Source organism: Thermobia domestica, chromosome 6, assembly GCF_964235325.1.
Source record: "Thermobia domestica chromosome 6, izTheDome1.hap1.1, whole genome shotgun sequence".
Lineage (NCBI taxonomy): Eukaryota > Metazoa > Arthropoda > Insecta > Zygentoma > Lepismatidae > Thermobia > Thermobia domestica.
In genome coordinates, this window is record NC_137459.1 from 230,746,869 (window position 1) to 230,763,448 (window position 16,580).

General features: G+C 35.5%; 1 protein-coding gene across 6 annotated transcripts in view; it reads right to left on the bottom strand.

Annotated features, from left to right (window-relative positions):
- The window catches only part of LOC145688428 (TATA box-binding protein-associated factor RNA polymerase I subunit B-like), a 321,407-nt gene that overhangs the window by 269,519 nt on the left and 35,308 nt on the right, over positions 1-16,580 (bottom strand). For all 6 annotated transcript variants that reach the window (XM_081762649.1, XM_081762648.1, XM_081762646.1 and 3 more), the window contains exon 2: positions 12,324-12,426. In XM_081762649.1, coding sequence (XP_081618775.1) covers positions 12,324-12,426 — 103 coding nt within the window. The remainder of the gene's footprint in view (positions 1-12,323; positions 12,427-16,580) is intronic.

Consider the following 16,580-nt stretch of genomic DNA (forward strand, 5'->3'; position numbering starts at 1 on the left):
TTTTTAGGCAACTAAGGTTAAAAATAAAAATAAAACTGTCGCGCGAGAGGCGTAGGTGTAAAGATGTAGAAAGGCAGAGTCCTGGCCGTACAGCTTTATATGTAACTTTTGAATAGTTCGTTATAGTTAGTCCTGATGAGACGATCCATGACCTCAGTGCTTTCTTTTCCCATATTATCTCTACTTTATTCATTAATAAAAGTTAAGGAGATTTTTCTCTTATTTTGATTCTTCGCCATGCCATTTTGATTTTTCTTTTTCCGTAATTAAAATATATTTTTATTATCTATATTTGCAAGTAAGAAGGTAGTAATATTATGCATTCTGTAACTGAAAATTAAAAAAAAAAATATGCTAATTAATTACTAATTTATTTTTTTACTTTTCAGCTAAACGACGGAAATTCAAAAGTTGTTCTTCCTCTATGGCTTAAAAAATGCAAAGCCTCATTTACAAACACTCATCTAATATTATTTTTTTTTAATTACGTGATCCTTGATTAATTCAACTAAATATTAGACGAGTGTTTGTACACAAAGCTTTCCAAATTACTTTAAGTCATAGAGGAAGGTAGACCTAATCAATTTCTGTAGGGTTGGTTGTTTTAATTTACTTTGCTGAGCTGAAAAGTAATAAGTTAAATTTACAATTAGTTAGCAATCATCTTGTAATTCAGAGGCGTACGCAGGGGATGGGTCCTGGGGTCCCCCCCCCCGAAATCCCGACTTTCTTGTAAATGTAATCTACTTTTAGGGACAATTTTAGAAAATTTTATAAATTCTAGCCTCATATTTTATTTGGACCCTCCGAAACGCTTTAGACCCCTCCCGAAATAAAACCAAACTAAAGGGAAGAACTAGCTCGAATTTCTATGTTCCGATTTCTGCAACAATATCACGGAATTTACACTGAATCACTTATGATTGAGACTTTATGGATAACCAGACAAAGTTCCAAATCTTATGCGCAATCGTTCACAGTGAACGGATCTAGAGAATGAAACAAAACCAGTTGCCGTGGACCAAAACTTCTTCCTTCAGCACAGCGGAATCAATATCCAGTTTCAAAGCTAAGCTTTGCGCACACCTCTCAGTTTGGGGTAACAGCAAAAATTATTTTTTCAATAAGAAGTTCCGGAATGTTTCGAAATTCCGGAATGTTACGAAATTCCGGACTGTTCCGAAATTCCGGAATGTTTCGAAATTCCGGAATGTTCCGAAATTCCGGAATGTTCCGAAATTCCGGAACGTTTCGAAATTCCGGAATGTTCCGAAATTCCGGAACGTTTCGAAATTCCGGAATGTTCCGAAATTCCGGAACGTTCCGAAATTCCGGAACGTCTTGAAACTATGTTCCGATTCCGGAATTGGAATTTCCGTTCCGAAAAATTCCGGAATTCCGGAATTAGGAACAGCCCTAGTTAAGACACAAAATCGATTTTTAAATACAACGCTTATCACTATCTCTTATGATTTTTGGTCTGCGTGGATCAATACTGAAACTGAAAGTTGTAGTAGACTGAAGTGGACTTTTACTGCTTCCGGTTTTAGTACATAATAAAGGATATAGATGAAATGTACTCTTGAGATGCTTAATCGATACAGGAAACCGCTTCTGCATATGCAAATGTTACCGTTTTTGGTCTATAGTGATCAACGTATCGGTAATTGTTCATTTTTACTATCGGTTTGATTACTGCCTAGGTAATCGAACTCGATTCCTAACTTTTGACTCATTACTCACTGAACAAATTTATTGCTTATTTATCAAGTAATCCTTAAGATGTTTTTATTCTGCTGATGGATGGGCACACGGACAGGGTAAATATAACGGAGATTTGATAAACCAATCTCATTAAAAGATTTGTTCCTAATTGTAATACTTTCGACTACAAAATAAAAGTTGTTCCCTGTTTCTATCATCCTGAAGATTTAAAAACATTTTAGACGGGGGAAGTTAACCGTGCCAGGGATGAAAAGTTTCTTCTTCAAAGGCGCACACATTTTTCTCAGAGTGAAATCCCTAGTATTCCTCCGTAAATACGCACACTGGAAAGATTAAACGCTTTAACTCATTTAGTAACAATTTAGTAGCTTCTAAGTAACTTTAAACAAAGAAAAAGAGAGAAATTGCTCAGATTATTCATTTCCTTGGTGTTTGGGAAATCCTGGGATACAAACGGTAATCAGTTTTCGACTTTCTACAATATAACTTCTCCTGAAGAAAGCAAGAAGGAAATTAATCCGGAAGTCAGAAACTGTAAACTAAGAAGAGCAGAATAGTTTGCTAAAAAATAAATAAAAGCACCGAGTGAGATTCGAACCAGATTCAAAAGTTTTAAATACTATTAGAAAGAACGAACTAAAGACGCACGACAATCGAAACACACTGTAGAACTACCTTTCAGTTGTATTGATAGGGATGAACTCCTTAAAATCTTTCTTTCTTTTTCTTTTTTTTTTAACAATTTTCTTTCGGTTAATACGCTTGGGTGTTTTCTTTAATTAAACAAAGTCTTCTGCATCTGCCAAAGAGTACTATTTTGCTGTGAAACTAACATTGCATTATGTAACGAAAAAGGATCTAAATATTCAGCAAACAGCAAACAAGAAGGTGCGTTGGGAAGGCTTCACTGCCCTTCTTTTTTTCTTATGACTTCCCCTCCTATAACTTCGAGCGTGTTGTTGCCAAACTCACAATTTTAAGGGAATTACTCGCGCATTTATCATTTGGAGAAGTGTACTATGATGCTACTGCCTATTTTTAAACTATCAGAAGAGTTTTGGAAACAGTAGTTACGACTTATAGTAATAGTGATAATAATAACAAGTTAGTTTCGTTTCACAGTGTGAAACTATGGTAGAAATTAAATCTAAAATTACGTCCCACGGTTATGCCGGTTAGGCTAAAGAAGACGGTGATGATGAGAAATGAATGAAATGGTGGAATGAAGAAAGTGGGAGGAAACGGGAGAACTCCAAGAAAACCCACGAGCATAGTGTTTGTCCACCACAAAGTACACACGGCGTGAGCTGGGATCGAACCAGGGACCAGGGAGGTGAACGCTCCACCACTGAGCCACCGCGCCCCTGAAACTACAGTAAACTTCTAAACTATACGAATTCAACACTCAAACTTGAAGCAGTACATCTTTAACTACTGATTGGAATAAAGGAGTAAGATCAAAGATTGATTCTGTTCCTCGGACGCTGAACTTATATCAAAACGCCATTACTCACTGTCTCTTACTGCTTTTGTCCTATGAGGATTAACATTAAAACCGGAAGTGGTAATTCATCTCTATCACATTTGTGGCTGCAATAAAAATGGTAAAATCAGAGAAGAAACGTTGTTGGTACTAAATCCATATCAACAATCTGATTGTAGCTAACTATTTTCGTTTAATCCATTATGCGATCAGTGCTATAATCAAATAAACGAAGATTTTCACTACTTCAGGTTTTAACAGATAGATAAAAGTCGAGACAAAAGTCATTCTTAGGGCTCTGAATCTGTTAAAAACACTTGTTTGATATTCCTTACCATTTTCGCTCTATGGTAATAAGTATTGAGACCGCAAGTACTAGTAAATTCCAACCACCCTGATTTTAGTAGTATGTTGTGGATGGTGATTGTATGTTTTCTTGAGACGCTGAATCGATTACTGAAATCCGCTTGTCGCTATCTATTACCGTTCTTGTTCTATGGCGATCGACGTTAAAGCTCGAAAGCGTTAATTTGTACCATTTCCCATTTCAATAGGGGGTTAACGGAAGATTTGGGACCTCTTCCTGGGATGTTGAATTCTTCGCAAAAATTTTTTTCCCAATACATGTTGCCATTTTTGCTCTATGAAAATCAATATTGGAACTGAAAGTACTAGGTAAATTTCAACGCACTTTAGGTTTCGGTAGGGTGTTGGGGTGGAGATCGTATGTTCTTTTGAGACGATGAACTATTTTTTAAAAAATGGTTGTCGTTATCTATTATCGTTTCTGTTCTATAACGATGAACGTTGAAACTGCATATGGTGGATTTCTACCACTTCTGGTTGGAATAGAGAATCAACGGAGAAGACTTAATCTATAATTGTGACGATGAATCGATTGCAAGAAATTGCTTTTCGATGTCATTTACCGTGTTTTCTCTATTGAAATCAATATTGAAACCGGAAGTACTACTAAATTTCATCCACTTCTGGTTTCGGTAGAGTATTACAGGTCGTGATGATATGTTGTCTTGAGACGGTGAACCGACTGCACAAAATCCACTTGTTGCGATATATTACAGTTTTTGTTCTATGGCGATAAACGTTGAAACCGGAAATGATAGATTTCTACCACTTCAAGCTTGAATAAAGGGTTAGTCTAAGTTATAAAATCTATTCTTTGGACGCTGATTGGATTAAAAAAAAAAAATACCCGCTTCTCGATATCTTTTGACCGTTTTTGCTCTTTGGAAATTAGTACTGAAACCAGAAGAAGTAGTAAATTTCAACCACTCCTAGTTTTGGTAGAGTGTTGCGGATAATGATGGCATGTTTCTTTGAGACGCTTAATCGACTGCAAGAAATCGCTTGTCGCTATCTGTTAGTGTTTTTGTTCTACAGCGATAAACGTTTATCCTGGAAATGGCTGATTTCAATCACTTCCGATTTCAATAACAAGTTAACAAATTAGACGGAACCTATTCTTGGAACGCTGCATCTATTGGAAATAACCACTTCTTGATATATCTTACCGTTTTTGCTCTGACACCTGTCGACAGATAGACAGACGGACATAGCCGTTCTATAAGATGTCCGATACTTATGCATAGCCTAGTTTGTAAGGTAATTAATAATAGTAGTTGTTAGTTACATTTATTAACACCCTTTTCTTTTATTTCTACAGCAACCTGGGCTGTCTCCTTTCGTTCAAACTTATCATATTGATTGCCATCATAAGTTAAATAATGTCATTTGACTTAAACTTCGTTGAGCAATCCTTAAGGTTTTTCGACATATTCAACATCTAATAGGGAAAGATGGGGCAAGATGATGATGATGTTAATTATCACGTGGTGAAAGTACTATTCATTGTTAGTCGCAGCTTTTTATACCAACAGAAAGATTGGTATTTCTACTAAAAACGAACAAAGAGATATTGATGTTCCCTCAGTGGTTGTCGAGGAATATTTCATTTTAATGACTAGGTTAAAAATATCATCTTACCCCACATACTAAGGCAAGATGATACAATATTAATGCTTTCCTTACGTATAAATAATATATAATTTTGTAATCTAAAAGTACAAATAAACCTATATCAAACATTTTAAATCTATATTAGTGATAAACAAAAATGTAAGACTGAGAGATTCAACGATGCAGATAGAAAAATCTAGGTCAATTCGACATTTTTAATTTGAAAATAGAAACTTGAAAAGGATTACTCTACTCATAGTCTATATTCAGATTATTCTTCTAATCTTATAACTTTAAAATAAAACTATTATTACACATTCTTCGTTCGCAAATAAGAATTTTAATCAAAAGCGAATTAACTAATTCCGAAGTAATATAGAATATAAATGATAACAATAAAACTAAAATAAAAATTAGATGGGAAGTGAAAAATGAAGTGTGGCGAATTCCTATCACTAATCATTCACCACTTACAGATATCGCTCATCACTACAGATAAAAGGACTAACACCTTTATAATTTGTAGAGTTCTCATGAAACCACTGTTTGCAGTCACAACTCTCAATATAATCGATGGACAGCGGATCTACATATTTTTCTGAACATATTGGACAGTAATATTCACGTTTGGGTGATGATGACTTCTTGATACTTTTCCCCAAAATATGTTTCCCCTTCCTATTCTTTGGCGGAAGTTCTTTCTCTATCATTTTTACTAGCCATTAAATGAATTGCGTACAGGGTGACATGCCCTTAAGGAGTAAAGCATAGGTTTCCGAACTTTAGATACGCTCTTCTGAATAATTTACAAAGTGTGACTTAACGTACTTCTTCCCTGTACCCTTCATATAAATAATAATGGGGCAAGAAGATACATGTACCATTTCGTCCCATGACTTTCTGTCTCAGCTTGCCCCCAAGTGCGCCAGGTATGTCCTTGTTTCCAACACTTACGGTTCTCGTCGTAATGCTTAGAAATTTCGCATCCAAAGACTACATTTATGAAATACTTAAGTACTCATCAACTGACATTTACAGTCACACTACTATTTTTCTTTCACATTAGATAAACACCCTGTTTTTAAAGCAAATTCATCGGCATTTGTGCAGTACCTCTGCCTTGATATCATCTTCTTCCTCAACTTCTACGACTGCTTATTGCTTACACATATAGCCACGAGAGTATATTTGCTATAGAATTTGATAACAAATTCTGGCTTTTTTCACGAGCAAATCAACTCAGGAATCGTGAACGAGCAAAAATTTCAAGTAGTACGGTCTATTATGTTTCACTTCCTTTAAATGCTTAGACAGACCTAAAATTTCTATAGAATAAGTTCTTTAATTCTACTTAAAATATGTCTATCCTACCTTTCTCCGATGCTTTACAGCGGCGATGAAAAAAATGTATGATTTGTTCCTTTTTTCAACTCCATGCATAACAGGAAGAAAGTAGCTTGCTATCATTATATATGTGAATGAAGATTTTACTTTTAACTATGATTTTTTTTTTTTTTTTTTTTTTTTTTTTTACGTTCGTAGCTTAGGCCCTAATTGGCCTAGACACGTGAAACAAGAAGCAGTATATCCAGAACATGTACGAGTTACGCAAATACAGTAAACCATAAGCTCAGGGGGAGGAGAAGAAAAGAAAAATCGAAAATAGCTAGAAGTGTAGTTCTTGTTTTGTAATGGTCTGCAGTGCGCTATAAATTGACCACCACTGCTTTACAGAAGTGCCTTTGAAGGTAGAGAAAAAAATCACGAACATAATTAGACCTAACCCAGATAATGAAATATGCACTGATGCTCCCCTAATTTACTTCTGTCGTCAATTTTTAGTTTGTTTAGTTGGAGTAGCTTGGAAACTAAGGAGCAGAAAGAAGAAGTTTTCATTTCCACCGATAACTAATCGGGTGAGGCCTCTGTAAGGAGGAACTAGGAAAATGGTTGTTTTCATAAAATTAATACTCTGAATTGGCAACACTGCTGATGTTTCGGTGTATCAGAAGGTGTGTTAAGGATCTATCTACATTATGCAATTCCTAAAAACAATGAAAAAGAAACTTTGAAATTATCATGATAAAACTTTTACTTACATGCACCCGGCAACACTGCTACTACCACGCAAGAAGTTATCAGCTCTACAGTAGATGCTGGCAGTGTCCCTTGTTTTGATTCAAACACTGGTTCACACGTTTCACCAAGTTTGGGTTTGCCTACACTATAAGTAGTTTTTCAGATGTAAGGCCTAAAAGAATTGTTTTGCCTGAAATATATTAGGTCTTGAGCAAATGTTGAATAAAATACTGATTTTTATCAGTTAGGTTTCCTAAACTAGTTTCAAATTTATAAATTGTGAGAAGAATAATATATTTTTGTTTTAAAAGATAATCGTCTAATAAGGCATTCTGTATACCTTCCATTTTGATTGTCAAGTTACAGAAGCGCTATTTCATATTGCAGGAACTAATTCTAACTTCGGTTTAAGGAGTAGTTTACCTGATTATACACACGTCCCGTCATTATGAAAACAGTCCACAGGCATTGAACCTATCACTCGTTTCGTTTCTTCTAGCAAATAATTTATATGAAATATAAATTTTCACTTTCTATAAAATCTAATTCTATCAATATCGATTTCCCTATCAATATCGATTTTCCTATGTCCCTATCAATATCGATTTTCTCTATTTTTATACCACTGACTTCAAACGTGGTAAGACACTACTAAGTTATGTTGGTGTATGAAAAATATTTCGTTTTTTGACAATATAGTTGTAACAAATTGTTTATACACCGTACATTGACTATATTAGCATCTTGCTGTGGTAGGTAGTTAACATTCTTATTATTAACTGATTTAACCATTTTATATTTTCGGCATACAAAAGCATGATTAAGTATTTGATTTCTTCTATGAGATCATTTACAAATCAAGAAAATGAAATGTGTTTCATAGATAGTACTCTTGCAGGATATCATTTCCATTCCAACTGATTTCCGTTAACTAATCCACGTTATTTTTCACCTAGGACATCCTAAAGAGAATGGCGTCAAAACAACTGAGCAAACTGTGGGCACAAATTTTGCTCCGCTAGTCGGAAAACAGGAGAGGTCGTACATTTCATCGCACCGGAGGTGCAAACATAACGATGGACAATCAAACGAACAATTGAAAAGTTCAGGGACATCCACAGCACAAACAAAAGCCAGGAAGTGGAATAGCAAGTGGTACAATAGCCAAAAACCTGGAACGAAACGCACTAAGACGACTCCCATCTTTATTCGTGCGTGATTTGGACAAAATGTGTGGAACAACAAAGTCAACCATTGAAGGAATCAAAAAGAGGTATAATACAAGAAACAAAAAATGCCAAATAGATTAATTCACAACACAATACACCTATTAAACAAGCAAAATTGTTTTATCGTTTATTGCTGACCAAAAAGAACCACTGCCTTGTGTTGGATGATGAATCTTACTTCAACTATGATTTTTTCCCCTACTTCCAGAACTGTAGTATTTTTAGTGCTGCCAATAGAAATGACATTCTAGATGCTGAGCAAACAATTTCCATTGAAAAAACTCGGCCCGAAGGTTTTCGTCTGGGAGGGAGTTTGCCACTGTGGTAAGAGAAGCACATCATTCTTCAGTGAAGGCACAATCAGTGCGCATGTGTATGTCAGAGTGACTTAAGAAATACGCAATTTTTTTTCCTGTAGACGTACCAAGGTACACAGTACTGTTCTGGCCACATTTACCCACTGTATAGCACTCAAGAGCAACATGTGAGTGGTTAGAGGAGCAGAAGGTGTAGTTTCTGGAGAAAAATCCCCCCCCCCCCATACACACACACAAACACACTAACTCTCCTGAACTTCGTCAGATTGAGTGATATTTGGCAGTCGTGAAATAAAGCCTACGTATGGCTGCGACATGTGCTGAAAATTTACGTGCTTCAAGAAGATGTGATTGCAGAACTACAAATAGGTAGATGTACAGTGCAGAATTTTATGTACAATATCAAAAGAAATATTCGTTAATTTTCCACGAAAAATATGGCTATATATGCTTGAGGTCTTTTCTTGTAACAAACATATAATACATATATATCCAACGAAATGTGTTCGTATACCTCCCCAATCCCATTTTATAGAATTCTGAAGCATGTGGAAAATTTTCCGGGACAGACCTTAGCAGGAAACGGAAGAACCCAGAGAAACTCCACGGGGATGATGATGTCCAGCACAAACTCACACGGCCTGATCAAATCACAGATTTCCCGAACCAGAGGTGAGCTCTCTACCAGAGCCACTATGTCCCCTTCCTCCCCAACTGGCAGCCAGTTCAGACGTACAAGCTTTTACTACATAATATAGAATATTGTCTGGATCTGGAATAGTGCTCGGTTCGGGCAATTTAATAATTTTCATTACTTACGTTACGCAATCGTATAAATTCTTCTTCAAACACAATTATGAATAGTGTTTGGGGACAATTCATCTTGGATTTAGTCTTCGTAAGTTGCAACTTCTTGAATTTCTTAAAAAATTTTCTTAAGTTTTTAATCACTATACTATTGTAATTTATTTGTAGTCTAACTTGTCAATCATCGAATTTCTAGAAATTCGTTACGTTTTGTTTTACAACTGCTTGATTTCTTAGTAGTTGTATACTTACTGAAAATATTGAATTGTATATAGGATCAGTAGCTTCATTGACACTTCTAATCTACAGCCCCAGCATTAAAATTCCCTATATTCTAATTTAAAAAAAAAAAAGCAATATAAATAAATAAACACTGTCCTGCCAGAAAGAGCGTATGCTGGTAGAGGAAGAGGGAGATTTAAGTTGCGATAGATTGACAATATAAGGACTTAGAGTGGACGAAGATTTAAAAAAAATAGAATAAAATGAAATCTTTTAGTTTTACGTCCCATAATTATGCCGGCTAGGCTAAAGGAGACGGTGATGATGAGAAAAGAATGAAATGGTGGAATGAAGAAAGTGGGAGGAAACGGGAAAACCCCGAGGAAACCCACGCACACGGTGTTTAAATAAAAAAAAAGGAAAAGAAGATTAACAGATTGAAGAAATGAGACGAATGGAGGCTCAACAAAGCTCATCTATGGCTGTAGCGCTGTGTGGTTAGGTAGGTAAGTATTATGTTATTTGAACAAAAATCCGACCGAACTAAATAATAATAATAATAATAATAATAATAATAATAATAATAATAATAATAATAATAATAATAATAATAATAATAATAATAACTATTATTTTATTTAAGTATTTATTTAATTCACTCGTAGTATGTAGATTTTCCTTTTCTGTAGCTGACAAGTATTATCTTTGTACTGCTCCATTTCAATTTCTCTTCTGATCATATTTCGTTTTACATCATCTGCTGTAGCTCGATCAGTATACACAGTTGCAGAAAGTTTGCAAGCTGAAATTCAAGTGGAATCTGCCAGCCATTCTGTACCTTCATTTCAGAATTCCTCACTAGTTCATTAGTGACACAATGAGTAAGTCTGAAAATTCCTATACTATAGTTATGCAATGAGTAACTACATCTGAATTCTTTATATCCCCTACTAGAGTCGAGCTTGACACAGAGCTCTTACAATGAGAACAAGCACACAACATATTAAAAAAAAAAAAAAAAAAAAGTCTCGAATCCCATCAAAGGATAACATGTTAGCAGAATATCATTAATAGAGTTCTCGCACGAAATTGATTCTGTGGAAGGTCTGAGAACGAATCAAATGTTAGTATAGTAATCAAATGTTTAGTGTTTAATAGTTGTCGGAAAATACTGAGATTGAGGTTTTCTTTACACAGTTACGAATTCAATTGGAGTGATCATTACTTATCAATTAAATTTAAATAAAGCTATTGTTGCTAACATGTATTAATTTATTAGTCTCATTTGATGCGTTAGTCTTAGATACATACATACAAGAAATAATGATCACCAAAAATTATACGACCGTACAAACTAGTCCAGGTGGTTTGTGTTCAACTGAATGATTCGTGGCCACCGGCTTCCAACGCCATTATTTCTTATTTAATACTTAGCTACCTGTTACTTTAAGTAACTCTTCAATTGCCTCTTGATATTAAATCTACATCGAAAAATCTTATATATCAAAACAATCAAGCCTGAGATCCCATATATGAAAAATACGCGGGCTAACAATGCGAACACAGTGAACCAGAACTGTAATTCATAATCTATGTAAAGTTTACCTAATTCTCAATTAGTTCGTTCGGAAACAGAATCATGAAAGTAACGAATACTGTGTTCAGGAAAGCGGAATTCCAAACATGAACATCTTTAATGGAAGACTACAAGCACGTATTTATGTATTTTTATATTGTGAATCTTCATTCAAGATTGGCTGAGAACATTTTTCATTCTGTATACACACATACCTCACCTGCCACTTACCCATAAGAGTAATTATGTTATTTTGTGGCTACTTTAAAAATGAGTGTTGTTCATAAACAAACAAAAAAGCGTTGCTCCATCCTCATAGTACCAACATTGTCGCAGCGTCAGTACATTGACTAAGTAATTGAAACATTATCCTACAATATATATTTGCTAAGTAACTCAAGAGTTAATTACCACAATTTTTGTTTAAGAAGTGTGTTTAGAAGAGTACTAAAACATTGAATTAGGAGAATGTTTACGAAAACATCACATACCAAGGTAAAATATGTTACTGATTCCATTAAAAAAAAAAAAAAAAAAAAGCCACTGAACATGGCTGGGGGTTTTCCTGAGTGAATACTCTGTGAAACTCGCAAACAGGAGTCCAAATTTCTACACTGAATTACTATTTTTAGTGAAGTACTGTTGAGCCGGGACGATTTGTTAACCCAGGTATAGACTAGAACGTGACGCAGTAATTTTCTCACTACCCATTACAAAATAATAATAATAATAAATAAAGAATAAATAATAATAAAGCAAAAAGAGCAAAAACTTCCAACTTCCATTCGGAAAACTTCACGTAATTCTATTACACAGAGGAACCTTTTAAAAATATAATAAAAGATACAGTGGCGAAGAACAAAATTATTACTTTTATAGCCGAGGGAAGAGATTATACTTAGACTCACCATCATCAAAGGGTGGAGATACTTTCTCGCTATATTCTGCACCATATTCCCTTTCAGCTTCATAATATGCACTAGTACCTTCAAGATAATGTTCTTGCACACCCTGTAATTATTAATGAAAATATAAAATTAAAAAAATACAAAAAAAAGAAAGAAAAAACTAATAATACCTTGATAAACTTCCTTAATATGAAAACATGAACTACTAAACTAATGAACACTGAGAATAAAATATGAATAGTCATAAATCTGCAGCCTAATTGCGTTGTTCTTTGCATTACGATTAGCCATCTTGCGAACTGAACTAAATGGCTCGATCCACTTTCTCGTTCAAATCTAGTTAGACTCAACAACATACGAACGCGTATCCCACTTATAAGTAGAGCTGTACTAATAAACAACTCTGGGAAAGAAAACATTTAGATTTTTTTTTTTAAAAAATGCGCTTCCAAATAAAGTCGAAAGCATTGTGTGTCAATTTCCTTTTATTGATCGTATTACCACCAATCCTCAGAAAGTGATCACTGTCACTCGTGAACTTGTTGCGTGTAATCGACTCAATATCAGTTGGAGAATGGTTGCCCTCACAGAAACATGATCAAAAGTGTAAGTGCATAGTATGATCAGAATTTTGCGTCTGAACTGAATTTTACCAGCAGAAATTCATCTCCAACTTGAGCAGTGCGGTCCTAATGTATGTCACGGAAATAATATGTGGGATTTGTGCTAGAGTTCAATAACGGCAGGAAATATGTGCGACATGACCAATGAACTTACCAGCCAAGCATTGGAACCACCGGAGGTGGTCGTCGGAGCATTGAAGAAACACCTGGGTGGTACGATACACACAACCGAAACAGAAATTCAGGAAGCCGGCATAGCATGGGTTGAGGAACTCGGCATATACCTAATTCTATAATAGCATCGATGTATCGGTGTTCCGTTGGAACAAATAGTTGAACAAGCGTAGTGGTTATCTTGAAAACTAGTGTGTACCAATGCCCGACTACTGTGTATAAATATGTCTGCCTGTCGAGAGCTCTTGTTATTTTATTTCTCGTATCGTTCTCCTATGATATGCCGAGATACCGTATCTCGAAAATGGATAACCATGAAAATTCTTTCAGTACATCAGAAAAAAATATTTTTTTTCAGTGCTCTTACTTGGTGATCATGTTAATTTATGCCAAATTTTTGTCATACTAGGATCGTAGAAATATAGGTCACCCAAACACAATAATCGCAGAAACTGACACCAATATACACTAGTTTGAGTAGCCTATCTACAAAAAGTTAAGAATTTATTTCCCAAGGTCTCGAATCAGGAAGCTTGGCAACTCTAAAATGTGTTTAAGAACGTAGAAGAAATCTCAAATCGATATGTGTTCTTCACGTGTGATGGAACTAATTTGTGCTGCTTTGTGATTCTAGATTTTTTTAAGTATGAAGTACCAAATTCTTCCCAGCAACGTAGCACAGTACTAACACCGCTTTTACGTGATTCTAGCCTTGAAGATTTTTGTGGTAAGCGCTGAAACAGTTCCGGCACCGCAAATGAGGATTCAGCACATGTAGCTGTGTGAGGCCGCCCTGATTGGCCTCTCTGCACATCATGCCATGTTCCGTGAACCCCGAATTTGTCTCATATACTTGTAATTATTATCTTTGAAGGTGGATCAGCCCCATACTTAGCTCTCGACTGTCTCTGAACCACAGCAACACTCTCAAACTGCCAGTAACACTTAGCAACTTCTTTTTGCTCTTCAAAGCTCAAACAACTATCCGTCATGTTGATGTTACTCTTGCCACTAACCGGGTTCCGCATCTAGACGGAGAATTCTGCTGCCACCTGTTGAGGAAACATAACATTACTTTTTCCAAGAAATTTAACCTTGTAGGTTGGGAAATGAATTTTCTATGACAGTTCGAAACAGGTATACATTTTTTGACGTATCCATTATATAGGTCTTCAAGGCATATAATGTAGTTATGTACCATTATTTAAATACAGTAATAGCAAGGCTATTTAGACATCGATGAGGCACATATATGTATCGCTCGAAAGCTCGGTTCCTGCAGAAGACAACAACGTATGAAACTTGAACCTAAAGTTATTAGGGAGCCAAAAAGAATTTTCTGCATTTATGCGTGTATATGGCATTCTTTAAAAGTACGGTTCTTGCTGATAAAATGACGTTTAAATCATGAACGTAAGGTAATTAGGAACCGTGCTTTTATCTTTTAAAAAGGCTTTATTCTTGAAGCACATGAGTTTCTTCGTGGCTATATAGTCAACGTATGCACCTTCGGCGCAGGAAACGCGGGTTCAAATACCAGTGGAAGGCCATGTGGTTCATATCTCACTTGGAGCTGTAGGTCCAAGTATTATATAATCTCGATGTTATAAGGATCGCTAATTACAATTCAATCAAATAAACTAATATTGAATGATATGGTGACTCAAGGATTCTAACAGGTGTACGGGGCGATTTCTTTACCACATCACTAACATATTTAATATTATCGTGAAATTTTAGAGCTCCACTTCAGAAGATTTAAATTTTCTTCGATGACATGATGAAATGCAGCACAGAATATCTTGATTTGCGGGCTGATACCGGCATTATGTAATGTAATAGTGAAAAAAAAAGTCATGTTTGAAAGGCGAAAACAATAAGACTGATATCCAGAAGTGTGACTGAAAGCCATTACAGAAATTCTATCTAAGCTTGGGTATACTTACACCAAATGGAAATAAAATTCATCAAATTGAACGCTACTTCGCAATATATATTTACATACTATTAATATATATATATACATATATTTACACACTTACTCCTCGAAACGAACTAATGTCCACATCACGGCCATTACGCCTGAATGTACGAAACCAGAACATCTTTAAGTTCTTTATAATACATACTTGCACCTAACTACAACTTGAATTGGCCGTCTTTTCGTAGAACGTGATTCATAGAACTTCTAGCAATGAAGTTCCAGTGATATGTCGCAGCCAATAGTATCCGACAGAAGAACGCTATGGTATTTAGTTATAACTATATAATAAATTACATATTAACAGTAACTGTTCACTCTAGAACTGTACTGGAGATGTGATGAAAGGTGGTAAAGTTTGCAGCACTGCTCAAAATTATATATTTGCGACAACTTGTAATTACAACTACCAAAAACTACTATTGTAATATTGTAAAAGTAGACGAAATGAAAAATTTTTAAAACTATTTCCGCAACTACGTCATTTTAAGCAGTAGCAAGCACCAACCATGTTTAGTATATGTCCGAAACGCATTGTTTTATCAAATTGCTGTAAATGGCATTCTGAACTCTACGTTTATTGAAAACTATCTGTATGATTGAATGTGATGATTGTCCAACCAGTACTACGAAGTAAAACCTTTTGAAGAAAGTCGAATTTTCAATTCCTTGTAACTTTGCTCTTGTCTGTTAGAAATATGTCATATCATGGTCTAGTATCCGACATTACGGTACGTCTGATGCATATTGACACGTTCGCTTCACTTGCGTTATTACTGTTGTAGAGGCCTCCAAAATTTGGATATTGATTATATGATTATAATGTAGCGTCCTTAGTTTGTAACACTGAATAATAAATGTTATACTAAAAGTTTCGTTGGACATGTAGTTTTGAAACATATAATAATCCGATGCAGTGATATTTAAGAAGCAGCGGCCGTGCGACGTTTTGCCGGCCTCCTTCTTCCAAGTGCAATATCCACCAAACAAATAGAGATATTGACGTCGGGTCAAAAGAATGTAAAGAAAGTCATACCCCACCGAAATGATGGCGCAAACAGAATGGAAAACAGTGAACAGCACAAGGTGACTCCCAAAAGGAGGAGGGGATTCACCAAATGAGATGCAGTAGTGGACGTGAAAATGAATAATACGTACAAATGTAATAACCTGGTTATGTTTAGCGTACGTACTGAATGATCGATTGGAACACGCAAATGCGGATTCCCCACTACATTTGTTAAAGATGTAATGTATAGTCGTACCTCCGAAGTCTGAAGATGCCTTTTTGTAATGAACTGTACATTTTCACTTCCCTTTTCGTCACTTTGTGTTTTACTGGTAGCGCAATAATCATCACCCTCCCCCGACTCCGCCACTTTTCTGTTTTGGACGCTGTCGGAAACAATAATATATATACAGTGGTGCTATTCAGCCGGTTCGCTAGAACCGTTTTTTATACTCAGATATGGCAGTGAA